General features: G+C 39.7%; 1 protein-coding gene across 1 annotated transcript; it reads left to right on the plus strand.

The window, feature by feature from the left end:
* The first annotated feature begins 762 nt into the window (after positions 1–762).
* On the plus strand, positions 763–24,227 carry CFAP221 (cilia and flagella associated protein 221). The gene is made up of 24 exons (XM_059820668.1): positions 763–901; positions 1,346–1,446; positions 2,923–3,009; positions 3,115–3,210; positions 3,693–3,793; positions 6,195–6,298; positions 8,413–8,572; positions 9,095–9,218; positions 9,305–9,416; positions 9,638–9,746; positions 10,290–10,377; positions 12,153–12,242; positions 13,638–13,733; positions 15,507–15,597; positions 16,889–17,016; positions 17,465–17,545; positions 18,577–18,684; positions 18,828–19,004; positions 20,480–20,638; positions 21,051–21,145; positions 21,690–21,779; positions 21,986–22,105; positions 23,473–23,502; positions 24,104–24,227. Exons 1-24 carry the CDS (start codon positions 763–765, stop codon positions 24,225–24,227), a joined length of 2,610 nt encoding a protein of 869 aa, XP_059676651.1.
* The last annotated feature ends 3,517 nt before the right edge of the window (positions 24,228–27,744 follow it).

The following is a 27,744-nucleotide window of genomic DNA, read 5'->3' on the forward strand; positions in this document are numbered from 1 at the left end:
TGGTACTTTCTCCAAAAGTGTCTTGTCTTTTTCTCCATGCAGTTCTGTGGTTCATAGGCTAGCCAAGGGCTATGTGCCATATTTATGAAGATAATTTCTTGTGGATGGATTGTGTCTGGTGTCCTTATTGTGTAATATTTGCACTTGTCATTACAGAAGTTTATGTTCTGATAACCGTGCTTACTTAACACAGGATCTATAATACCCGTGGCCTTCTGGGTTTACAGTTATCTTCACTAAAAAAATAACCCAGATGATGCTATCCAAACAAGATTCAAATGCCAGTTTTCTTATCCCTCATATTAATATTTAAAAATTAAAAATGAATCTGCAAGTTAACAACCTAAACACTCAGGAGAGATTGGAAGAATATCTCTGCAGAAATCAGTTTGGCTGGTGGAATTATCAGAAGAACCTTCTCTCCTCTGTGCTGTGGGACATGAAGGAAGAGAGAGATGTTTTACACAGTTCTGAAAGCCAAATGGCCCCAATAAGCCTTAGAACAGATGAACATGCCCAAAGTGCTAGGGCTTGCAGTGAAAGCAAGGTTTCCTGGAATCACTCTGTCCTTGTACTTAGCATGCACGCAGTAATCTACTTCAGTAGGAAAAAATGTAACTCCCTCTCCTAAATGTTTTTAGGCAGTTTTAGGCAACAGATGTTACCAGTGCAAGGGAAGACATTTTGATCATTATGCTATTTTGATTTGACCCCAGGTGCTGAGGAATTTTAGTATCATTCAGACTCCATTTCTGTCCTAACATGGACATAGTTCGATCATCTGGCACAGAAATCAGAATTGCTAAGAAATCCTTCAAGAAAATACCCAGTGTCCTTCTGGGCAGCCTAGTGGAGGAACCTAAAAAACCACGTGCTGTCCCCAATCACCTGCTGGAATCAAGTAAGTTTCTGCTCTCTGACTGTTCCCCAACCTTGGAGCAATCCTACGAGGCACTTCTCTATTATTTTTTTTTCGCAACTCACATGCAAAACTCCCATCCTGTTGCTTAAATTGCGTCTTCCTGTGAGCCCAAATAGGAGAGGCAGTCAGGAAAGAAATAGTAGCTGTACTGATCCTGGCTGACCCTAAAGTTTTGGGGTGGCTTGTTGGTGTCGAGAGATAAACTGGTGACAGGATCATGGCTCTGCTGGGGTAGTAGATGCTGCCTTAACTTTCCATTTGAAGAGTCATGCCTGCTTAATGGGAGGAATAATCTCTGTCTCATTTTTTTTCTCTATAATACATTGGGCGCAACATAAATATACTTAATCAACGTAAGTAACAGTCATCATGTGTGTTTCACCTGGTCTCCTTTTCTCCCTGTTTTATTATCTATCTCTGTAGAGATTTATTCAGAACTTCAGAGGAGCGAGGTTATACAGGCTGAGCCTGCTGTGTTACACTATGGAGGGTATGAAGTTGGAAAACATCACCAACAGAAGCTGGTAAGTGTCAGAGCAGGGATCCTCTTGGGGCTCATAAAAGGATAACAGAAGCTGAGTAGACTGCTTGTGGTCATGAGGCCTTTGCTCTATGGAGTGCTGTAAAAAGCAGCACTTAAAATCAGTGGCCCTGTGGTAACAGAACAGACGAGTAGCATGCTGTGGGCATCACTGTCCATTACAGTCTCTGTTTTACCTTTCTGTTTCCCGTGTCTGCGAGCAGTGTTAGTGGTATGTGACTTGCAAGTCATGAATGAAGGCTTCATGGTTTAACTCCATGGTTTAACTGTTTTCAAAATGTACTTAGACCATCGCTGTGGCTGCAAACATGTTCACTGATGGGAAAATTCTGAAAGCACCTCTGGCCTTCTGCCAAGAGCAATTTAATCTAAGGAAAGAAACTCAGTGCATAGGTTTGATTACCTTGCCTTGTGAATAGTTTGAGTATTTCCTTTTCTTCTCTCTGCTTTCCCTTTGTCTGCCACCTTTACTCATGTGGTAAGTGTTTTGAGGTGGAGGTTGGGTGATTATGGTGGACATAATCCTCAGCATGGGAAAGACATGGACCTGTTGGAGCAGGTCCAGAGGAGGGCCACAAAACTAATCAGAGGGATGGAACACCTCTCCTATGAAGAAAGTCTGAGAGAGTTGGGATTGTTCAGCCTGAAGAAGAGGAGGCTCCGGCGAGACCTTATTGCGGCCTTTCAATACTTAAAGGGGGCTTATAAGAAAGATGGTGACAAACTTTTTAGCAGGGCCTGTTGCGATAGGACAAGGGGTAATGGTTTTAAACTAAAAGAGGGTAGATTCAGACTAGAGATAAGGAAAAAAAAAATTTACGATGAGGGTGGTGAAACACTGGAACAGGTTGCCCAGAGGGGTGGTAGATGCCTCATCCCTGGAAACATTCAAGATCAGGTTGGATGGGGCTCTGAGCTTATTGCAAGGGGCTTGGACTAGGTGACCTTTAAAGGTTCTTTCCAACCCAAACTATTCTATGATTCTATGACTAGCTCCTCCAGATGTAATGAAAGTAAACAAGATGCAGGAGGCTTTACAGGCCAAACTGTTGCCATCCAAAGGTTTGTTGCTGTGTGATCCAAAACAAAGCCATGGAATATTTCATCATTTCTGTTGTTTCAGACCTCTGTAAAAGTGACGTCAATAGGTCGTTTAATTTTTTGTTCCTTTTGCACATAAGCAAAACAGGACCAGAATTTGATTCAATAGTAGCATTGTCCTTAGCAAGACTAACTGTTATTCCTAGGTAAGGAATTGTGACTTGGTTCCAAAAAATGCAGTATGCAAGGTTTACATAATTTTCTTTTAAATTCAGAGCATATTCAGAATTATTTCTACTAAACTAAAAATTATTACTTCTTTGCTATGGATAGTCTTACAAGAAGTGCAGTTGGCATTCTCAGTTGACCTCTTATATTGTAAAGCATTTTGTCGTTTTGGTTTTCTTTTGTTCTACAGAAACTGATAAATATTTCTGGCGATGTAATAAACCTTCACATAATACCACCCCAGACAAAGTATTTTCAGATCAAATACAACAAAACAGTAAGTGTCAGAAAGTCTTCACACTGCTCTTTGCATGCGGCACTGGTTTTGTGTCATATAAGCAGCTTTTACATGCCTTCTATCTTATTTTGGGTCATTTTCTAGCATCGGCTTGTCCCTGGCTTGTCATATGTGGTTACTGTTGATTTTTGTCCTGATGAGTGGCGGTATTACTATGACTGCATCCGAATTCACTGTCAGGTGAGGATTTACTATAATTATATTTACAGTTGTAATGGAATGAAACAACTATTAGGACACGATGATAATGATAAAGTAAAGGTACAATTAATCTCCTAGAGCCACATGGATTTATTCCCAGTAAGCCTGGATTGGAGTATTTCATTTTAAGCACCTAAAATTTTTCTCTCTGTAAACATCCCAGTGCTGTGGCTAGAATATCTTCCTTACTCTGTTATTCTTTGCCAGTAGATCAGTCTTTGTGCCACACTGATGTAATGTCTTAGCTGAGCAGGCTTGGAGGAGCTGTAGAGAGTTGCTGAAAGTATGGAAAGATAGATGGATACTAAAAGCAGGTAGACTATCAATATCCTGAGGTGCAATGCTATGATGATCTTAAAGATATTTTATGCCCACTTACTGGTCAACTACTACAGAAACTTTCTCTTTCCATAACATTTATTCATTGTAAGAAATAAATATTTACCCCCTTTTTTTTGCAGGGAGATGATACATTAGCTGTTCCTGTGCATGCTTACCCTGCTGTGAATGTTATAGAATTTCCATCATTTATAAATCTGTCTGATGTATCAGTAGGTCAGAGGTGAGTTAAGGACAGACATTTGTCCACATTTTGTAAGACATGCACAAAATCTGAAAAATCTCCTTTTCCTCTCTTTGTACAACTTGATGTCTTGGAAGCTTTAAGGAAGTCAGCTACCATCTGGACTGCAAAATAATTCTGTATTTGAACTGTTTCAGGCACACATTCACAGGAAAGTAAATGCTGCCCAAACTAAACATATACATAGATGGAACTGGGGTTTCAGTTAGTCTAAATTGGTGCTGACTCATTTCATTCATTGTATGGTGAAGCAATATGGCTGCTGTTCATAATCTGTACACTCCCAAGTGCTATGTCTTTTTAGCATTAGTAAATCCTAAGTGAATGGATCTTCCTTTCAAGATGAAGGGTTCTGGAAATGAAGGTATGGTAGGTGTAAGTGATAGCAAATAGCTAACCTCAGCCCAGATATCGATCAGTCATTAGATTTGCTTATTCTATTTAAAAATATTTAAAGTCATCTTCTGATGCGGACCTCTAAATGGCACAGACTTCATCTTACTCTGTCTGTTGCATTGATATAACATCGAATGTTCTCACAACGTAATCAGTAATAATTATTAATAGGAACTGGGAAGGGGAAAAGGTGAAGGGAGAACTGTTGATTAGGGTCTGGTTCTGTAGTATTTTGACTGCATTAGTTGTAATTATGGTGATTTGTGTTAGTGTAAACATTTGAGTGAATTCTAGGAACTGAAGTTCTTAGCAGCTAGGTTTTGTCTTAGCCTGTGAGTTGGAAGTAATTCATAAATTTTACTGAAGCACAGAAATATGAATAGGCAAGGCACATACGAGGAAAATGCAAAATTCTGCAGTAAAAATGAGCCCAGCATTGTAGAATGAACATTTATTTTTGTTTGTTTGTTTTTCTAATCCCCCTTAATCTGTTAAACTCTAGTGAATCTGTCAGAAGTGACGTTACAGCTTTCTCACAGGACTGAACATAACTTCTGACTTTCTGGGTGCCTCTAGGCATGATGTGATTCTGTTTATTTGCTCCATTTTTATAGCAAGTGCTGAGGTATACAGAATTTTCATACTCTCAGAATACAGAGAAGAGATTAGACAGAGTACAAAATACGACTTTAATGGGAAAATTTTTCAACACAACAGGGATGCTCAGAGATGCCCCTGAGGGAATTTGGAAGAGTTCCTGAAGAGAAAACTGATGGACTCAAACCTTAATTTTTACCAGTATTTTTAATAATTAGGCTATTAAAAGCTTTCCCAAAAATGAAAGGTCTCTGAGATACTTCGTACTGTACAGAACCCAAGGGACTATGGGCTCAATCCATAGCCCACTGAGGTCAATGGAAAAACTGCCTTTTACTTCCATAAGTGTAGGATAAGACCTATATTCTACCACCCAGCTTTCTCCTTAGGCACATAAGGTCCATAAGGCAACAGATGGCATAATTGTCTTGTATCTAAGGCACTTCAGTTACTGTAGAAGCTGCACTATACCTCAAAACCAGTTGCGTCCCCAATCTGCTGTTACGTCTTCTTCATGAACAGGTCATATTAAGGCAGAGAAAAAAGGACTTTGCTATTACTGTTTATTTCCTTAGGCATTTCAAAATGTGCTTTCCAAAGGAACACTGTGTATAACATGCATTCTTTGCTAATCAGCAGGATAGGATTTCAGTCAGACAGTTTACAAAAGACAGAAATAAGCCTGGGTAAATTGGTCTTGATTTGTAGGATGATGGATGGTGTTAAACCAATGCTTTTGTGTTTCAATTTGATACATGAAAATAGATGCATACAAAAGCAAGATAGCTTGAAAAGATGTGTGCTAATACCCCTCACACAACCAGCGTGAGACATAAAGGGCTTTTATGAAAATCAGGCCACAGCACCATTATTTCTACAGTTGTTGAAGTCCAGTCATTCTGATGTGCTGGAGTTTTCAACACTTTTGAAGACTGCATAGGGTCTTTTCTCATTGTCTTCCACAAGGAGGGCCATGGGAGGAGACTGATTTCTGGTTCTGTACTTATTGTTGCTCCAGTTTGGATTATTTGTACTTGCTAGACGTTGCAGTTTGTAAGAATGTGAGGATACACATAAAAAACTTCTAAAAATTAAATTTCATAAATTTTTCTGTAATCAGATTCTGTATGGGTAGGAGAAAGTAAGTCAAGATGTAAAATATCCAGCATTCAAATAAAGATTTAGCTCTCATTTCCTCACTGAGTGAAAGATCTGAAATATTTTGCTATTTTGAAACAATGAGGAATGACTATTTTCACATTAATAAGTAACCCATCCCTCTGAACACAGATAAATTCTGTGCATGTTGTGTATAATATAATTTCCCAGCTTGTAATTGATGATGAACTGTAGTTTCATTAATTTCTTTCTTCCTTTCTCTTTTCAGTAAGGAGTATGTTATCCCGTTGCAGTGCAGCTGTCCGGTAGATTTTGAATTCCACATTGATTTTATTCAGCCTCATAGAGCCTTCACTGTCCAGCCAACATTTGGTAGATTGAACTTATTTAAAATTCTAAACGTTAAATCCGTATTTATTGAGTGTAGTTACTTGTGACAGTGTATTCAGCGCTGTACAGAAAAAGCCTTTGCCTCAGAGTGTTTCCAGGTAAAGGCAGGCTGATAAATATTAGTCATATGCAGCCTCATGGCACATAGCCCTCTGTGACTGATGGATAAAATCCACATTTTCCCACAAAAAATATAGGACATCCCAAACAGTCTGTCTGGCCTTTGTCTGCTCTCTTTGCCGGTATGGCCTTTGGAAAGAAGGGAGGCAGGAAGCCCAGCATTCACCTCTTTATCACACCTTTCCCCAAGGACTGTCTGGCTCCTGCCCCATTAAAGGAACAGATATCTGTCTTTGTGGAATAGGTATGCATCATGTTACTTGATTGGGGGCACAGAGGAAATAAAAAGTGACTTCTGCTCTATCAAACATATCCCCATACCTGTTTTGCCCTAGTGGTCTGAAAGAATTTGGTAGAGTTGTGTCTGTTGCTTCAGGAGCCGTTACAGTGATGGGCACAAAACACACCGCTGCAGGTGTTTCATGGGACAGCACTGGATATTAGATTCAGTTTAGGCCTCTGTGTAAGGGCTTTACAAGAGGCAGGGACTTTTGGCTACATTATGCTCAGCTATTTTCATGCCTAATACTGGAGAGGGCTCTGTCTTGAGGCAGATGTAACTATTTGCAGATCAGTTGCTATCATTGTTACATTTGCCAGGTGCCAGCAGAAGCATGTAAGTGCCTAGGTGTTCTGACAAAAATGTGTGAGCGAATGAGACCTGGCTGCATAATTCCCTTAAGCAATCTGGTCAATTCCATGAAAATATATAAATATCTAAATAAATAAAAACCTTCATAAATCTGGCACTTAGTGCCATTTGTGACACTGGAATTTAGACTTTGATTATTTATGCACTTCAGTGAAAGTTGCTGTTGCTGTTGTTCCTGTATGTACAATGATATGAATTTGCCCTGTCTTGTCAGATGGATTTTCATTCTTCAGTGGTAGTAGTTGTGTTCTATCAGATGTATGGTTCACAAAGATGAACTATACTGCTTCCTTGTTTTGGGTCATTCTTTCAGGATAATATTCTTTCTTACTTTGTGCTTAAAAAAGTTTTGATATATCAAGGGAGGTAAGGAACAATATTACAATTGAGTAAAGCAAGAGAGAAGTTGTAAAATTCATCAGGTATTTTATGGTTTTTTGCACGGGTCGTAGACAAAGTGGCTGCAATTAATTCACGCTTTCTAAGTTGGCTTAGTTCTTGGGAGAAAGGGGAACAAAAATATCCCAGAAAAAACATCAACCCAATAAAAGTTAAGTCAGAAACTTTGGTAGCTAGAAACTCTGAGGTGCTGAAGGCTATCTGAAAAGCACTAAGAAGTTTCAGCTCCTACTCAAGCCATTGTGCTCTGAGATCAGTAATGATTAAATACTCTAACAATTTACACACACACGAAAAAAAAAACCAATGAAACTAACTGGTGTTTAAAACTACAGGATGCAGAAAACCAGGCAATGGTCACTTTACAGAGATGAGAAATTAATATTTCTGATGAGCCGAATAAACTCCTTGTTGCAGAAATGCTGAGGAGCATCAGGGCCTGTATCCTGGGATTGCACTGAATGTTTAGGGATATGAAGGGTGGTTAAAGTGGTTGAGAAAATAATGGAATAGGTAATAAGGAAATAAGTCCAAGTAGAGACAGGTAATGCATCAAATCCCCCCAACTTGGAAGACCACAAAGTAATATGTTTATAATGCTTTGCTCATGAAAGCAGGAAGTGCCAGAGACTTAAGACTGGCAGATGCAAGTGAGGAATTTCTACATATAAACAGGCAATGATTTTCACAACAGTAGGAGTATAGTCTTACTGTCAAATCTCTCTGCTATTGCAAAATATCTCCCATTATCTGGCAATGGATAGTTCTTGAAAGACGCTTTGAGACCTGAAGTATTTTCCAGGCCTACTGCCATCCATTCAAACATTAATATTGTTTGAAAAAAAATGTAGTCCAGAATTAATTTCAGCATACTTAAGTGGGCTCACGTTAGATGGACTCTTATTGTTTTCTCCTCTAATCACAGGAATCATTCCAGGCAATGGGAAAGTGGAAGTAACTGTGAAATATTCCCCACTTGAGTATGGAACAGCACAAATGACAATGCAGTTACGGATTTCACAGTTTCACTCAAAACCCTATGTATGTGTATTCACAGGAACATCAACACCACATCTGGGTCTAATGTATGTGTGGCTGACTGATCTTTGAGTATTTTTGACCAGTGCTAAAAAATTCATATGTAATAGGATTTAATGCCATTTTGCTGTAACCATTTTAAGCATTTGTATCTATGAAAACTTAAAGTGCACTAAGGTAATTTGAGTGTTAATACATGTACCTGCTCTCTTACATCATTTGCTCAGAACGCCTTAATCTCTATGAAGTGAAACTGTACCAAAATAAAAATAACGAGAAGTTATGTATCCTTAAAGTGTTGAGCATCCTCAGCTTCTATTATGCCTGCTCTATGTTATTCTTATTGCTGAGGCCTTGCAAGATACAGGGGTTTTTGAGCAATAAGGTCTTTCAGGCTGTACTTAATTTTTTGTGAACTCTGCAGATTAGAAACTTTGGTTTCAGTTGTAATTTGGGAGAGAAATTTCCAGTCTCCTTGTATATCTAAAGGGGATGTAAATGCATGTACTAGACTTATACACCATTTACAGAGTACTTCTAAGAGCAGTATCTGTCCTTCTGACATGTAGAAAAGAACATTTTGACAAACAACGAAGTCATCCAGAGAAAAAAGCTGCGTCTGTAGCAAAATCCATGGTGTGGAGAAGAGACCAATTCAGCCAACCACAATCAAGGCCTATCCAAAAAGTAAAGGTGTGAAGAGATAATAATCACAAGTACTTTTCTGGGCTGAAAATCTTTCTTGTTTCTATTTCTTCCTATTAATTTATATCTTGTAGGAAATTGAATACCAGAACCTCAGATTCCCCACAGACTTGTCAAATCCATATGCTGTAGCTACTGTTTTGAATCAGGAACCAGGCAAATTGAAGATTAAGGACTTGAAAGAAGGTAATGTAATTAAGCAGCATAAAATTGGTTTTAGCATTATTTGCAGGTTTCTGATTAGGAACTCAGCTTCAGAACTGCTAAGGTGATGTGATTATAGTTTCTGTAAAAAATCTCACCTTAGCTTTATGTATTAATGAGTTCAGTTGTCATAATGGGTGGATTTCCCAATTAAAAATTCAATCTAGTTTGAGGTGTGGTATGGCTTTCTGATATTCCTGCAGCCCTTTGCCAAGGCAGTGAAGGGATAAAAACAAGACAGATGAAGGAAGCCATATTTCAACTAAAAGTCAAACAAAATACTCAGGAAGAGGAAGCAAATCATCTGAAGAAGTGGTAAGTGTTACTTAACTACATTAACAACACTGGGGTTTGCTTAACTAAGGCCTCTATGAGTGATGTATGCAATATCCACTAGTGCATAATGCTGCCATTTCATGTCCTGATAGGTTTGTTTTACAGCTAAGTTACTGTTGTTTTACTTTCATTTTTTTCTCTTCTGCCTAAGAGCAGTCTCAGTAGTAATCCACAGTAGTACCCAATGAGGTCTTTGATTGTGTTATGGTTGCATTCAGAAAGAAACCTGCTGAAAATTTTGTTCACCTAATCTTGTTCTCATGCATCTCATCTTGAGCCCTTGAGGGTAAAGGAAGCTTTTGTCATGGTTGTCAATAAATCGAGGCTAAAATGTATAATGGAGTGAACAGAATTGCACATGTACACCGTGGTTTCATTTGCAATCCACGAATTTGCTCGTATGCTGAATGTTATGGACCCCTAGACACTTTAGGAAGAGGAAAATAAGTCTGTTAACCTTTAAATAAAGCAAACTGTGCATTAAGTAAAGCATTTTTCTTGCCTCCGCTATAAATGCAGGCAAGTTCATAAAGGCAAAGATCCAATCTCTGTGGAATTTAAAAAAGAGATTATTGAAAACCGACAGAGGGAAGAAGAGCAATACAAGGTTAGTCTTTGCAGTTTTTTCTATAAATTTAAAATCAAACTTATACTTTCAGATTATGCAGTGTACTAGTGAATTTCATCAAGCTCTCTACGTCTTTAGTTTTTCTTCATACGTCAATGCAAACCTGTTCTACCTGTACTTCTTACTACAGTTATATCTTTATTATGCCTGTGTATCACTGTTTCTGAGGTGGTTTTATCTTGGAAGTAGACAAAGAGAAGGATAAGTTATTAACGGAAATGTAAGTAGGTATTTGCCCAACCTAGCAGATTTGCATCCAGCCACCCAGCCACATCATGGTGCAACATTGCAGTGTAATCATGTCAGCACCGCGGCCACATCCAACCATCTGTTTATATTGTACCTCTCTGAAGAGCTGGTGGCCTGAATGGCTCACGGTCAAAGAGCTAAATGCAGTCAGTACTCTAATGCAGAGCCATGGGGAGATAATTGATCATGTTGTTCTTCTATACCTTCATCCTCCCTCTCTTTGGTTTCTTCCAGTCACCCCAGATTGCAGGTCATCTTCCATGGGGGTGACAGCAGCAGTACTTGGTGGCAGGAAATATTTTTCCCCATGTGGCACAGCCCTCAGGGACAGGTGGGGCTTGTCCCTCTTATCCTGCCTCCTGGATATTCCAGTAGCTTCTGACATCCCACTGACTTCCAAGGAGCTGTTTCTGGGAGTAAAATTATTTATAGATATTATATAGATATTATATAGATATTATTTATAGATAGGGTAAAGGCTTTATACACCGAATTAGGCACTGTGATTAATTCAAACATTATATTTAATTCTAACAAAGGAGGAAGTGAGTAAAAAGAGCATCTGAATTGTGAGATTGTTGTATCACTGGATTAAATGTATGTTAACTTTGTTTAGAAACGTTGATTTACTTACCTGTTGGCCATAAGGGCTGTGGCGATCTCTGGCTGGTTTCACAGTTGTCCCCATGACTTTCTGACAGAGGCATATTTTTGCTCATACTGTCAGTTTGTTCACCTTGAGTGTCATTAGGCCTCACAGAGTATTTATTATCCCTCCATCATTTGCTCGAGTGGCCACTATGTTATACAGCCTGGGAGTGGCTGTCCTGGAGACCTTTAACTGGTCTGTCTTCCATTGTACAAACTAAAACCTCAGTCCATGAAAATTACGGGAATTTCACTCTGCAAAATAATCCCAAGGTCTTTGTTTAAGACATAATGGTGTTCTGGAAATGAAACAATAGGTAAGCAGGACTGGGATAGAAGAGGCACAATGAAAAGAAGCACTGGTATTCATCCAGCATGCCTGAACACTTCGAGAGGGTCTCAAAGAAGTGAAGTGATATCAGTGATAAGCTGTTTCACACATGAACAGATTAAAGAGCTGGCACCATTGGAAACCATGACAAGAGATGTTCACAGAGCATGGGGAAGCTGCAGGAAGTTTCTGTAGTGCTGTTGTCTGTTGGGGAAAATCTGTTTGGGTGCTAGCTTACGATGTTGGTTCTGTAACCCCTCTCTGGCTGATTGTAGCTTATGCAAAGTGAACTGTGTTTCATTAGGGGAGGTATCTGATTGAAATTCAGACCCAAAAAGACATTGTTTTACTTTGTTTGATTTGCTCAAGGGTTGCAATAATTGCTCCCTGGAAGGGAATGAAGTCTGTGTTTTGTCAAGCACCTCCAGAATGTTACACTGTAAGTGACTTCCACTAATTGTAAGGGAGGAGAGAATTGACTGGATGCTTTGTACTAATGTGATTGTTTTTCCTGGTGACAAATTAGATCCAAAGAGGAGATCCTATCATAGAACAGGAGTTTCAAAGGAACGAAGTAGAAGTTTCTTTCAGACATGTTATCCGGCCTGTTGACCAGGTTTGTTTACATGTTATTATTGCCTGCTATATGTTATTGTCACCTACTAAGCTAACAAACAGCCACAGATATTTGGTACTGAATACTTTTCCTAATATTCCCATTTCTGTGTCAGTGTCTTACTTCCCATTTTACTTTTAGTACAGTAGGGCAAACAGTGTGCTACATGCACAGCTCCTCTTCTGATGATCTAATATGAGACACAAGTGGAAATCTGCAGGCCTAACCTGAGATTCACATTGCTCGTTTCTGAAAGTTCTCTCAGGAGTAGTTTGCTCATGCCTAAACATAAGGTTAAGTGTATCACAAGATTTGCAACCTTTACCTGCAGGTCAGATGGACAGGAACCTTTCTGGTATTTAGATTTTTTTGTTCTTTGTGATGTGAGGCACTTCCTAAGATCCATTTCCTAGAATTATTGGGAGCTTTGTTTAACAGATACCCTGCTACTGAAGGAACTTTGAACGTTAGCAACACAAAGGATCCTTGCTACCTTCTTCTTGAGAAACATAATGGCTGTGGGAGTTGGTCTTTTACTGTACTCTTATGCCTCTTACAAAGTGCTGAAAATTGTTTGGTGAGGCATGGCACGGGGTTGTGTGGAGTTGGTGTTCTGAGGACCTTCCTAATCTAAATGCTCGTTGAGCAGCTGCCCTCCTGTTGAGAGGTACTGTACTCTGGGGCTGCTGGAGTCTCTTCTAGTGCCACATTCTTCTGCCACGTCAATTTAAAACTGGAGAGGAGGTTAATGCATCAAGAAAGAGATTTACTTGTATTCAAAGAGCATTCCAACAATTTAAGGCATTAAATATAGAGACATCATCTCTGTCTCAAGAGCCAGAGATCACTAGATGTGGGGAGGTTATTCTGGGGAATTATGACTCTAAATTTACCCTGGTCTTTCACCCTTCTGGGGTATGTGCTATCAGCCATTATTGGAGACAGGATACTGGTTTTGCTGGGCCCCTGGTTTGAGCCCTTACAGCTATTCTGACTTCACGTCTGTGCAAGGTGAAGTGTGTACTCAGTACAGACACACTACAGACCTAGTCCATTCTCTCCACTGTCTGACTGCCCATGCATTGCACTTAAGTTGTAGTATGTGGTTGTCATTTATGTGTGGATGCAGACCATGCTACATTATCTCTGCATTCCCCATATTGCATCTGCAAATATTTGGTGATTACCTCCCATTAAGCCCTGCAGCGAAGGCTTCTGGTTAAATGCCAATACTGCAAATGTTTTCACTTTACTTAATTTCAGTGTTTGGAAACAAGCTGTGGATTAAGGCCAAGGAATGGCTTGGGCTGGAGGAAATTCCTCCCTTGTCTAGTTGTAAGAGGGGTGTCTTTTTTCTTTTCTTTTCTTTTTCTTTTTTTAAAAAATACCATGCAGCATCCAAGTGTCCATCCCACATTTGACTTGCTCCGTAATGACCCTTGGGCCAACAGGAACAGGATGTTGAGGAAATTCCAACAAGCAGCATACAAGGTAACGTGCACAACCAGAATGCGGGGTGATGGCATGACGCCTTGGATATAGCTCAAAAGAACATGCAAGCTAGCACGTAAGAAGTCTTCACAGTTAGCCAGGGATTTGATAGTTTAATAAATATATTCCTACTTCACCAGGAAATAAGGATCTGGAGTAAGTTTTGTATTCAGCTGGTGCTTCTGCTGGTGCTTAGTATTGCAATCAATACTAAACGAATGCAGATAAATTTAGATTTTTTTAAAAAAATACTTTTGCACAAAAAAGAGAAGATTTCAAAATACATATAGAATACTGTGCCCAGTTTTGTGCCCCTGGTACAAGAAAGACATCGATAAGCTGGAGTGAGTTCATTGTAGAGCCACCAAGATAGTCGGGGTCTGGAGCACTTACTCTGTGAGGAGACACTTACTCAGCCTGGAGAGGGAAAGTGGGCAGAGAGAGCAGCACCTTCCAACACCTCTGAGGAGGTTATTAATGATGGAGCCAGAATCTTTGCAATGGTGCATGCTGGCAACATGGGAAACAATGGGCATAAATTCAAATAAGAGAGGTATAGACTGTATATAAGGAAAGCCTTTTTCACCATGAGGACAGTCAATCATTGGAGCAGGTTGCCCAGAGAGGTTGTACAGTCTACATCCTTGGATGTTTTCAAGACCAGACTGGCTAAAACCCTGAGCAGCCTGGTCTGATCTCATCACTGACCTTGCTTGGAGCAGGAGGTTGGACTAAGACCTCCTAAGATCCCTTCCAACCTGGAAGCTAAAGACTAAATCAGTAAAATCAGTTATCTCATTGGGTTTAAATATTATCTTGCATGTCCACTGCTCATTTACCAGTAAATATAAATGCAGGAAGCAATATGGAAATTTCCTGCTCTCCTAGTATCCAGTTCGGATATTCTTCTCCGATTTATTCACAGTATTAGGCTCAATACAGAGATCCTGAAATGACATGCTCTTTCTGGTATTGCACAAATAAGGAGGTGGCTAAATGGCCCCTTCTGGTATTAAAACCTAGGACTCTTCATTGTTACCCTGTGATACATGGCATTAGGCAATTTGCACAGTGCAGTTTACTACTTCTTCTCCCCATTCACAGAGCCACAAGTATTCATATGGCCCTGATCAACTGACTGTTTACCCATTTTAAATCTGTATATGCCAATAGACACAGCCAAAAAAAGTCTAATTAACCTGTAAGAGTAAATGAAGGTTTGAATTGTTTTTGTTGTGTAATGTCACTGAAAAGTTGAGATCCATTCCACATCTCTCCTTCCTCATTTTCTCCCTCCTGAACAGAAAACTATAGTAAAAATTCTGAAATCACAGAATCACTAAGGTTGGAAAAGACCTGTAAGATCGTCAAGTCCAACCATCAACTAACATCACCATGCCCACTAAACCATGTCCCGCAATGCCACGTCCACACGTTCCTTGAACACCTCCAGTGAGGGTGACTCCACCACTTCCCTGGGCAGCCTGTTCCAGTGCTTCACCACTCTCTCAGTAAAGAAATTTTTCTTAATATCCAGTCTAAACCTCCCCTGGCGCAACTTGAGGCCATTTCCTCTCATTCTATCACTAGTCACTTGGGAGAAAAGACCAACAACCACCTCTCTGCAACCTCCTTTCAGGTAATTGTAGAGAGCAATAGAGATGTTTGAGTGAGCTCCGTAGAATAAATACAGTTGTAATGTACATATATTTCTATGGCTGTAAATCTTAGGGTTCTATGGCTTAATATTAAACTTTAAAATAATTCTCTCAGATTGTGATTCAGATTCGGCTAAATCGTTTACTGATCCTGTTCCGTGGGCTAATCAGAGAAGCCAGAGGTTTGGAGGAAGGCTCTGTGTCTGGTAAGGAGCAGAAGAACAAGTTGATATTTTGGCCATGAATTATGATAATTCAGGTTGTACTGCAGTGTGTCAGGTGCGTTACATATATACTGACATGTAAACATAAAGACAGAGTTCCTACAAAGGAGTCTTCAAGCAAAAAAGAGAAGTATGACAAGGTAGAAATGGCTGTAGTCAAAATATGTCTATTTTTAATGCACATTATTTACCAGATTTTAAAAATATGATTAACTCTTCTTAGGAGCCTTGCAGCTTATCTACTTAATAACGGGGCAGAAGTTGTGAATGTTCCATCATTGGAAGTGTTCAAGGTCAGGTTGGATGGGGCTTTGAGCAACCTGATCTAGTGATAGATGTCCCTACCCCTGGCAGGAGGGTTGGACTAGATAATATTTAAAGGTCCCTTCCAACCCAAACCATTCTATGATTCTACTTACAGGCCTGAGGAACAAGGAAAGGGCATATGGGACTATATGAGAAACAGAGGTAGGTAAACAGATCAGGTAGAGCCCAAGAGGTTAGAGATGTAGGATAAGAGGAGCTTATCACACGGGGGATGGAAGAGGGAAAGACACCTGAATGTGATGAAGGCAAGTTACCTGAACTCAGTGAAATGAGATGGTAGGAACCATGAGATACATGGCTAGGTGTCCAGTACTGGGTTGAGTTTTTCTTCTTATCATTTTCTCATACAAGAGCTTTCAAGCAATCACTTTTCTTTACAGTGAAATGAAAGTGCTGGCCTGGAAAAGTCACTTGTTCTTTAACAGTCATAGAAGGAAACTGGCCTTGGATGGGAGTCACAGTTGGGTATACTGGGGACAGAAGAGAATTTTTGTGTCTCTTATTTCCCACTCCCTCATACACATACAATTTGACAACTGCAGAAACACCTTTCCGTATCAGGCGCTTTTAATCCCCAGCATGCAGGAGTTGCAGGGGTCCTTCAAGTAGAAGGCATAATGGCAGGTAGTGTAAGAGAGGCCTTCTGACTTGTCTCTGCCTTGCTGAGTGGAATGAGATAGAGGACCATGCTGGAATGAGGCGGCTGTAATGTCCCTTTAGAAAAGGGGAAATTAGATCTGTCTGCTAGTCAAGGTATTGTGCCTGCTGTCTTGTAGATGTGGCATTTAAGCCTTTAGAAAATATTACCTTACTTTTTATATTAAAATGACTAGGCACATCCTGTCTTAGGAAGATATTAAATATATTTTGTGGTTTGATTCTATTTTTGAAACAGCATATTAAGATCTATTACAAAATCTTAATATTTGCTTTCCATTCATGACAGAAAGCAGGAGTTTCAGCAAACCAGAGAAAAGTGAAGAATGTAAGGGCATTTCTTCCAGCATATCTGAAGATCGTATATTGCCTTTTCAATTCCCCTTTTACAGTTCCCATGAATTGCACCATGATTTGGTAGGTATAGTAACTAAAATGATGGCCAACACTCAAGATAGATAGAATTTTGTTGAAGAAATTGGCCCCAGGCCCAGTACTGCCTTTATTAAAATTTCACAGTGTGACTGGTGTTGTGGGATTCCCACAAATTAATTTAGGAGTTCAGATTTCCTAAGGGTGCTGCTGAAAACAATAAAAAAATCTTTACATTCTCTTAATTGCGTTCTAAAATTCTGAGTATTACATTGATGATCAGAGTTAGTTAACATCCATGATTTTGCAGAAGAAAAGAAATCAAAAATAACCAAGTCGAAGCCAAAGTCCAAGAAAGGACAGGAGAAATATCAAACAAAATGTTTGCATAATTATTTCCATATGTTTTTAAGTAGCTGTGCTGATGGATTGCTGCCAATGCAAAACAAAATGCCCACCATATTACTGGGTTTTAAATACTGTATTCTTTCAGGCACCTGATGCTCTTGGCCTAGTTCCTATCGAATCTGTAGATGTGAAAGTCAGACACATTCTTCCTTTTTATGACTTGAAGGTGAGTCAGTACAGCTCCCTCAGCTGTATCATGTTTCTGTCTTTCACTAGTCTGGTTAGATATGTTTTCTGCCTGATTCAGTGGCTCCATTGTGCAGCCCAGTAGAAATGTTACCTGGCTGTGTGATTACCATGCTTTTATTAAAAACAAATCTCACCTGTTTCCATAAGGAACAAGCTTATAGTTAGCAATAGTTTCCTCTCTCCAGACAGAGATATGAATCACCTCAGCTGAAATTATTATATCTCAAACAACAAAATCCTTTTATGAATGAGGATACTGCAAGCCCTGCATACCACACAGTTTTTCCTTTGATTTTAGAGTTTTATGAAAGTGACATTATAAAAGTATCCTTCCTTTTAGAAAGTAATGGAAGTCTTCTGTTTATTTGGCATCCAGTTCTGCATGCTTCGTTCTTTCATTCCTGCACAGGAAATGCAAACATCTCATTCTTGAAATATATAACGAGTTTTGAACTTTACGAGTACAGAAACATTTTTTTCTCCTGACTTCGAAACCCTTTTCTTTCCAATTTTTGAATGGCAAAAGATCAAATTCTGCACCCCATCAAAGTAAAAATATTTCCTCGGGTTCAAATCGATGCAGATTTTGGCTCAATGTCCACTTCCTTTTTTTTCAGGTGGTGTAACAAGTCTAGAAGCTTTCTTGGAGCATCTTTTCCCCTTATTACACATTGGTTCATCTATCGGTGTTATGTATATTACTTAACACAACTTTTCCCCACCCCATTAAGTTCAGTATATTTGATCAAAAAACTATTAAATACATCATCTTTCATAGAAAAGCAAGAATGGTAATATTCCTTTATGCACTTATTCAGCTTGTCCTGGTGAAGTGTGGCTTCTCCAAGTTTTGGTCATATACCATGTTCCAGAATAGTGATCCAAGTATCTTTTACCACAGAGATGTGATATGTCTGTGATAAAGCTGGAATGTTCCATTCCATCTATGTGTTAATCAAAAGTGATTATAGTAATCTTCTGCAGCACACCGTTTTTCTTTGTACTTAGGTTCCTCAGCATTTCAGCATTATGAAGTATCAGCCATTTTGTACACACCATGCAGCCACAAGTTACAAACCTCGAAAACTTTCCCGACCACTGAGGCAGGGCGCCCAGGTAACAAGTCATCTCAAATACAAACTCTGCTGTAGTCACTTCCAACTCTACATTTCTACAATTATTTGATTAATTTTGTCTCAACATTTTATACCAAAAGGCTTACTACAGTCTGAAAACCTTTGATGTCTATGTTTTTCAAGGATGAGTTGATTCAAGTAGTTGCTTCTCCTGAGGGGCAGCTTAACCTGGTCTCCCAGAGGATGGATTTTCACAAACGATCCCCAGAAGAAGTAGCAGAAAAGGATATCAGCCTCTTAAAACTGGTTCCTCCCCAAGCTTTAGTCTACCCTACAGAGAGCAACCCACTTCGCATTTTTGTAAGTAGAAGCTGACTTCCACAACGAACCTAAGAATGGAGGGGAAAAGGAGTTTGTTTCATCAGAAGCCAGTTGTGGAATTGGTGGGCAATTCTCTTACTCAGATTGGTATATAAAACTATCCAGCATGAGAGTAATCCTTCAAGTTGCAAGCCCTGGTAGGTAGAAGTCACAGAGCTCATCCCACTGAGAGGGGCACCATTTCACTTTAACGTGGAATTTGATCAGTTTAGGGGAGGGATGATAAGGCAGAGTTGCCAGTGATGGCAGAGAACTGGAGACCCTTCCAGTCTCACACTCTACAAATGGTCACTGATCCCAGGATTCCCTGGAACACCATGGGGCCCCTCCCTTCTTCTCCATTTGTTTCTCCATTTGGATGTTAGAAGAAAAGCCATGATCTTGGCATCTCAGTCCTTCTCAAACCTCATGCTCTTGCCCAGGTAGGTAGGACAAGTTCAGTCTTTTCCTTCTGTTCAGCTAGGGGACTGCAGTTCTGCCTGATCCTTAGGTAAACTGAGAAAAGTGAAGTCAAACTCTTTGCTCACGTTGCGTCCTGCTGCCTTAGAGTTTCCAATAGTTCTCATAGCATCTCAAAACCACATTTCCAAATTATTAGGTGCAGAGATTCAAAAAATTACAACCACATACTTGGGAGGATTTTCTGTTACTTCATTGTCATGTAGATTGTGTGCTTGGCACCAACTACAGAAGGTATTTCCTACACAGTGCAGCACAGCCTGGAGGTCCCTGAGGTGTCTCTGAGCGAGCAGAGACAGCTGTATAGCTCAGTGAAGTGTTGTGCGTGGGTATAGGCAGCATCTCCAAGCCAGCATGGCACTGTGCCTGCTTGGGTGGCTCTGTCTTTCAGCATTACTTATCTGCAATGGCCCAGAGTCTAGTGTGCTAGTCTGGTGGTCTTGGCATAACATATATGGTATAGACTTGTCCTCACTGCATGTGGCCAGGGCTCCAGTGGACTTGCTGATGAGATCCTCTGTGCATCTCTGTCATCCCTCTGTCATGTCAATGTAAAAGCCAGGCGCAGCCTGATCCCACACTACCCAGCATTAGACTTTGTTCAGGAACAGATGCTAGTGCAGTGAAATAGATGGCAAAATGCTCACTAGTTTCCACTACAGTGAGGCCAGTTCCCTTTCTTGGATTCTGAACTGTTCAGAGAATCAGCAGTGGATTTTGGAGTAATCAGGCAATAGTTTTTTCTTCCAAACTTGGAAACACCTAAATTGCTGTATTTTAGACAGCAAAGAGCATGGATAAACCAGGCAGATTATGGGTCTGTGATGAGGGGAAGAGACAGGAAATGAAGGGTCACACCAAACAGAACAGTAACAGTGAGACAAAGGTGTGAATCTGGGAGGACTACATGGATTGTAAGAACTGAATTTTCATCAATTTACTTCTTTATCGTGCTCAGAATGATTTTTTAAAATAATCTCTTCTTTGTTTTTTAGAACCCCACTCCGGGATTAATTCCAGTTTTACCTCCTTTGGCCTATTCTGAAACAAATATTGAATATCATCTTTGTCCTCATCCAAAATATACCTTTACCAAGGAATGCCCCAAAGGATCCAGTATTCCAGTCACACAAAAGAAATTTCTGCATCACAAGGTATGGCCTTTTGGGTTTATTGTATGAGTACCTGACTTGAGTATGTTCTTGCTGAGAATTTGCTCCAAGGAATCAAAAAGGAAGATGAAGAGTCATCCTAGATAGAAGACATTTTCAAATATAAATCATGCATGCACCTAAATAGTCAGTACATGGGTCAGAATAACTTGTTCTTGTTAGGCTTTATCAATGTCTTTTATTTATCCCTAAGTGTTTCTCTGCTCTTTCCTTCTTTTCACTGTCTATTGTATTTTCATGACCTTGTAGTGGAGGAAGCATCTTTTAAACATGGAGAACCGCAGCTCCCCAGATTCAATTCTCAGCCAAAAAGTCAGATGTTCTGTCCTGCAAGCCTCTCTCCCCACTGTGTTATGTGTTAGAGGTCTGATTGCTGTAGCACTTGTCATTTCAGGAAGTGATTTGTGGAGTAATGGAATGGAGAAAATTCTTGCCAGTGGTGTGTTCCACTTTTTCTAACACTCCCACATTGACAAGTACAACACCTAGGTAAGAAAGATTTTGAATGTACAGTGCCTCCACCCTGCAGCAGTTTCTGCTGTCTGTAACTACATTGATCAGTAACTAGTCCCACAGATAAAAGTGGGCCTACACATGGAATTACTTGCTGCTCATAAATCCAAAACCAATGGGGAAAACCCCTACTGACCTCCTTGAAGGGTGGGTTAAGAACAATATCATTAGAGGAAATACCTAGCCCTGGAAGGAGAGTTCCAGTCTGGACATTCAATAACATCTCTCCTGAATGCTTTTTGATTCAGTGCCAGAAGACCCTGGGAGGTACAAACTCTGTCCTGTAGAAGTATGAACAGTAAAACCTTTAACATATGGGCATCTGCACCCAGCGGTAGCCAACATCTCTCAGGCTCATGTTCCCTCATATCACAGCAGTTTCTGGTGTACTCAGATTTTCCAGGAATATATAAAAGTACATTACCTTCATTGTAACTACAACTACTGTGAAGCTTCAAAATGTAAGCATTGAGTGCAGTTACTCTCTGTCCATCTTAAACTAATACTTTTTCCATCACAGGGATCCTTACAGTTTAGATATGCTTCCAAGAGATGTACCACCAATACTGTATGACTTACCTGAGAGAGACAGGGAGAACATAATTGACCAGTAAGTTTCTCCTCTATTTTGTGTTCAGTGTGATTGATTATGTCTTAACCACTTGTATGGATGTGTCTAAATCTGTCCCGAGAGATCCTCAAAGGCAAAAGCACAAAGTCCCTCTTGCATAAAACATACTTTTTTTTTTTTTTGTTGGCTAAAAAATACTTTTAAAAGGATAAAGCCTGATTGTTCTTCATCTTACTAATTTTTAGTGAGACAGATGAAACTGAGTTCAAAATGATTCTTACTCCAGAGATGGTGAGAGCTGAATTTCCACAAATTGGACAGACACTCTCAGGAGAAGGCAAAGAGAAATCAGCAAAAGAAGAAAGGTAGGTATAATTTGAAATTAGGGGAGAGGAATAGGAAGGAATCTGAAGACAAGCATCCCCTTCAGAACTAGGTAGAAAGTCATACTGAGATGCTCTAGGAGCTCCATCATGAGTGGGGTGCAGATCTGGTACTTTCAGGAAATGTGCACTGCAAATGTCATCTCTGGATTTGACTTCAGAAAGCAGCTGTGAATGTGTCATGCTGGCCTGGATGTCTCTGACTTCAGTTTTATCAATATGATCTAACACAGGCAGTTTTCTTGCCTTCGCAGACTTATTCAATGTTCTTGGACCAGTGGCATTTCCTTTTCAGTGACCCTTTTGGTTAGGTATTTATTAATGCTGGCAGAGGAATGAGCCCTTAGAATTTCCCCCTGGAATGGTGCTTTTTTCTCAGGCTGTTCCTAGAAGTGGGTCACATTTGCTCTACTGTCCGAGCTTCACACTTCACCAACACACTTTGTGTTTTAGGCATACAGCACAGCTTGTAAAATAACCTGCACTCATAAACGCAGAATTACCTGCTCCCTAAAATGTTGTAAACTGGCCACTGTAAGGGCCAAATTTTGCCTTTTGCCTCCAGTGTTGTCAGGCCAATGTCCTGAGCTTGCAGCTGAGCAGAGAAGCCTTGAGGGGGAACCTGAGGACAGGGAAAGCTCTGAGGGACAAATGAACGGGTCTTTGATGGGGCTGATGATTACCACCATGGTTTCAGAGCAGCATTTCAGAACTGCCCAGCAGTTCTGTGGGGCTGGAAGCAGAAGTGGATGCACTGTGTGAAACCTGGGGGCATGTGATGGTGCAGGAAGGATGCAAGGAGGTGTATGAGCTGGTAAGTGGGACACTGGGGGCAGTGGGCTTGAGCAGCAGGCAGTATGGGTAGGATAAGTGATTGCAGAGCAACACAGGAAAAAGTGCTGAGTTCTAACCCTGTGTTTTCACAGATACCTTGTGTGACTTGGAGCAAGTGAATTAATCTTTCTGTCCAACAGTTGCCCCCTCTTTAAAGTGGTCATGATGTGGCTTAGATGTCAGGATGTGCATAGTGGCCTGAAACTTTCAGAGCCATCAAGAGATTTGAATGTCTCATTTTCTTTAATTTTAGAGGGAAATTATTTGATTGACATTCAAATCCTGTGCAACTGTCAGCCATTAAACTTTAAAACAGTGCTGCATATTATGAGCTCTCTGACAAAACACTGATTGCTGTATTGTGATTACTACAGCATTGTTTGAAAATAATTTGCTGTAAAAACGCAGGTGTGTCTGACTCAGTGCCTCTTTTTGCATTTTATGACACTCTGCTTGTCAGAACTTGGGGATTTGGGATAGCTTGTGTAACTAAAGAGTGACCTTTTTCTCCACAGTGGTACAGCGTTGGATGGTGCTTTTCCTGGGTAAGTAGTTTTATAACCATAAGGTTCTTTCTTTTTGAAGTTTTAGAAGTTTTCTTCAAAAATGAGAATACTTTTCTATATTAAACACCTCTCGGTATTGATATTGACTTGTTGAAAGCTTCTCTATTTGTTTGGCTTTGTAAAGAGGGAAACAAAAATTTATTAGCAAACAATGAAGTCCCAATCCTTTCTTTTGTCACTGGAAGGTTCTTTGTTGTTATCGATGGGGTGGTGTTTCACTAGATGACAGAGCACAGATTGCTCCTCTACAGCAGTTTCAGCATTTTATCCTTAAGGCAAATCAGTTTTTCATGTTCTGGCCATTACAGCATATGCTCCTTCATAGATAAAATGTAAAACTCAGTCCACTATGCGTTTACCTATCAGATGGTTAGCTTTCCTAACTGGCCAACCCAAGAGTGAATGTTCTCTTCACAGTTTCACTCCTTTTCCAGTTCTGCATAAGTAATGGAATACCCTGTGTTCATTATAAAAAAAGAGAGAAATTATGTGTGAGTGTCTCTTCCTTTGTTTTTGTCAGCATTCCTAAGTAGCTCCCCTGGCTATTATAAATACAAATGACTTTTTAAACTTCTTGCAGAGACCTGCACAACCATCCAGATGGACATTTTCAACCCGAAAACAGCGAGCTCAGAGAGAAGGTTCAAAAACATGTGGAGAAAATGAAGCTGAAAGCACTTAATAAAACCCTTATTCTGGGATAAGAGTAGTTTTACGAAGTCCATGGTTTGGCACTGCTTATCTTGTTAATGCATGAGGCCTCCTATGTCCCAGCCACATGTACTTATGTTCAGTGAGGTCAGCAACTTCTTATGCAAAGAGAAGAGAACCACCAGTAATGCCACCTCTGTCAAGGACTCTCACTGTGACCATTACCCCAAACATAGTAATTGCTCCAATGAGAATCCTCAGCCATGTACCTGCTCATTTTGTCCTGGTGTGAAGGACCAGAAAACCACAGTACTACCATGTAAATAGTTCGGTAATTAATTTACAGCCCACTGTTTTCAAATAAAATGTGAAAAGTCCTCATGACCAAGTTCTTCTGATTTTGTTTTTTAGTTATGGCCTGTCCTTGAAGTTTTGCAGGTAAGTCATCAGACTTGACTGTAAATCATACACTTGAGATTTTTAATGAAAGGGAAGACTTGAACACAGTTACTGCCCACAAAGATAATGTCCAAGCAGATTTCATTAGCTGTTCAGGGGTTTAATTCAATCATAGCTCTCTTGGCAAAAGGGTGCATGGATTGGGGCCATGAACTCCAGAGCCTCGTGAGAGACCTGTAATGCTCAGGGTGTATTCCTAAGAAAGGAGATTTCTCAGCATATCACCTTTCAGTTGAGATGTTTCCTACTTTCTTGTGGGCAAGCTGGACATCAGGCAAAACTGGGTTTATCCACAGTGAGTTGATGGCTCTTTTTGAACAGTGGTCCAGGCTATTTGCACTGAAAAGCACATATCTTTTATACTAAAAGGCATGGAAAATGCAGCAATACATACTACATTCCTAGGAGCCATACTTCTTTCCAGACATGCTTAAAACCCCTAAGAAAAGAAGTTTGTTCCAGAGAGAGGAGATCAGTGTAGACAAACTGTAAAAAAACCAGAGAGATAGTAAATCAGAAAGTAGGGTGAAAATAAAGCTGCAGAATAGCCTGTATTGTACTAGCTAGATACTATCTCTGCTCACTTCAAAGAAATAAAAAGCTGTTAAGTTTCTGCTAACTGTCTTATTGGCAAGGGATTGTTCAGAATGCAGGTCTGGATATCTGCAGAGTTTCTCTGACTACAAACAACTGCTTAAATATGTACACATTGTTTTTTTTTTCTGCAAGTCCTAAGGAAAGCAGTTGATCTTTTAAGAGGCCACTAAGACTTGAGCATGTTTCTTAACATGACCATGACAAAAACGTTCTCACAGTTTACAGTGAAAGCGTTCACAGTTCATAATTCACAGTTTAGGTTAAATCAAGCATAGATAATTCTTGGGAACTGTTATCTATCAGCTAAATTTCAATGTCTAGTAAAGATGGAGTAAGTGTTCAGAAACAACGGTGATTAACCAGGGTTGATGTCCTTTTTTTTACAGCAGTATCCTCTTTCCTCCCTTCTCCTCCAGAGTTTCCTGGTCATCCCAATGGAAATTAGTCATGATTCTCCATTCTCCAGTGGTAGACTCCAGCCTTCGAAGAAATGAACCTCCTTTCTATTTAAGTGATCCTCCTGTGTTTTAAGGCTTTTGTGGGCTAGGTTTCAGTGTGCAGAGAAGGTAAGAAAAAGCTGTTACCTTGCCCTAAAATACAAAGGGACTGTTTTAACAGCTAGTAATGCACAGACCTCTGCGCATTATATCCCTCCAGAATACCTCATAATATGAGGTTGACTCTTCTCAAGGTGATAAGCTATCAGAGGCAATCCAGCTGTGTCTGAGAACATTACATTTGGCTAAATAATGAGAAGTCTTAGATTTTCATATATGAGGCCACTTAAGTATTCTCCTGGTTGACTACAGAACACTTGCAGAAATGGGATAGAAACTATAAGAATTATAACCTGCAGTTGGTGGTTATTCATAGTTCTATGCCTGTTCAGTGTTTCATGAAAAGGACTGAGGTATTACAGAAAATAAATCGAAAGAAAAAGGAATGATGTAATGGAAATCGTGCTTTTGGTATAACATTACCCAGTGCACTGGAATATTTCTGGCAGTTGTTTTTATCTGGATTATCATTTATAATGTATGGAACCAGAGCATAAATTTTGGAGGTCATTTTTATGTATAAAAGACATATATATAGTTGTCTCTAACAGACTGTTAATACCTGTTAATAAACACTCGGATGCTTTATAGGTTCTTCTTTTAAGGATCAGCCAGTAGGATTCAATAGCAATTGTGTGAAATGTCAGCATTCAACATCAGTGCTAGTTAAAACAGCATTAGTGCAAACTTCAGCCCTAAGGCTATCTTTTTACAAACTGTGAAAAACAGTTTATTAGGGCATCTTTCAATCTGCTTTCTTATGCCTCTCCTAAAGATGCAAATCACATTCTTTTGAAGGAAACATAACATTCAATTCTAGATTAATCCCGTGAATGTGCAGACTGAGTTTACATACAGATTGCAAACTAAGATCAAATAATATGTTATATATAGCCATATTTCCATACATTCTAATGCTGATCTGTGGATTGACTTATTTTGGGAATCAAAGGGCTGCATTTTTACTAATTTAAGTGGGAAAGTAAGAATGTGTAAATTGATATGCTGAATGTGACAAGTTTATTTCCATTCACTGCAAATAAAATTGCTGCTGCTTCCCTTGTTTGGAAAGGATTAATTGGCTAAATGACAATGCAACAGTTTTGCCAATTAAGATAAATCCATCTTGCCTGAAAAAGCCTGTCTTATTAGCAAGGTTAATAAACACTGACTCACACTTTAGCTTTTCTCCCTTTTATTACATAAGAAACGAGCATTAACCTCTAAATCAAATAAAAGGTGCATTTTAAAAATGAAGAAAATGTTAATGTTTTTATATGGAAATGATCCATGAGCTTAAGTGGTCAGTAACCGGGTTATTAATCTCACTTATTGTTCCACAATGAGCAAAAACCCATCAAGGTCTTTAAAATGTAAATTAATTGTATTTTATAAGAAGGCTGGGAGAAAAACAGCAGTGTGTGTCTGATGTACAGAAGTGGGTGAAATTATATTTTCAGCTCATAAGAATAGTTTCATGAACCCCAAACTAAAGAAACCTTGTTACCTTTGGGTTTGTAACGCAACCTTCATTCATTCCAAGCTCCAGTTGAAGTTTTTCTTGTGGTCTGGGCATTTATTTCGTCTCATTCCTGCACAGGATTTCTTGTGTCTAATAAGAGCTGTGGTCACACTGCATCCTTTACCTTACGGAAACACTGAAGGCTTCTCTCCAGCTGTTTAACCATGAGGGATTTTAACTCCTGTTGAGACCTCTCCTGCTCCTTCAGTTTGGTTGGAAATAGCCAGCAGGCTTGGAATTTATCAGGTGAGATACACAAACAGTGTCATTTTCTTACAAAGCTGGGTAAACACAGAGAACAAGGACTTCTCTGTGTGCTAGTGTGGGTAAATTTCTTTGTAAATGTAATTGTGAAGTGATGCTCTGCAATCAATAAGTGCATAATTCGTACAGTTCCTGGAGAAACACCAAACAGGTGATGTGCTGAGTGCTTCT

This window comes from Gavia stellata, chromosome 8 (assembly GCF_030936135.1).
Source record: "Gavia stellata isolate bGavSte3 chromosome 8, bGavSte3.hap2, whole genome shotgun sequence".
Taxonomy (NCBI): Eukaryota; Metazoa; Chordata; class Aves; order Gaviiformes; family Gaviidae; genus Gavia; species Gavia stellata.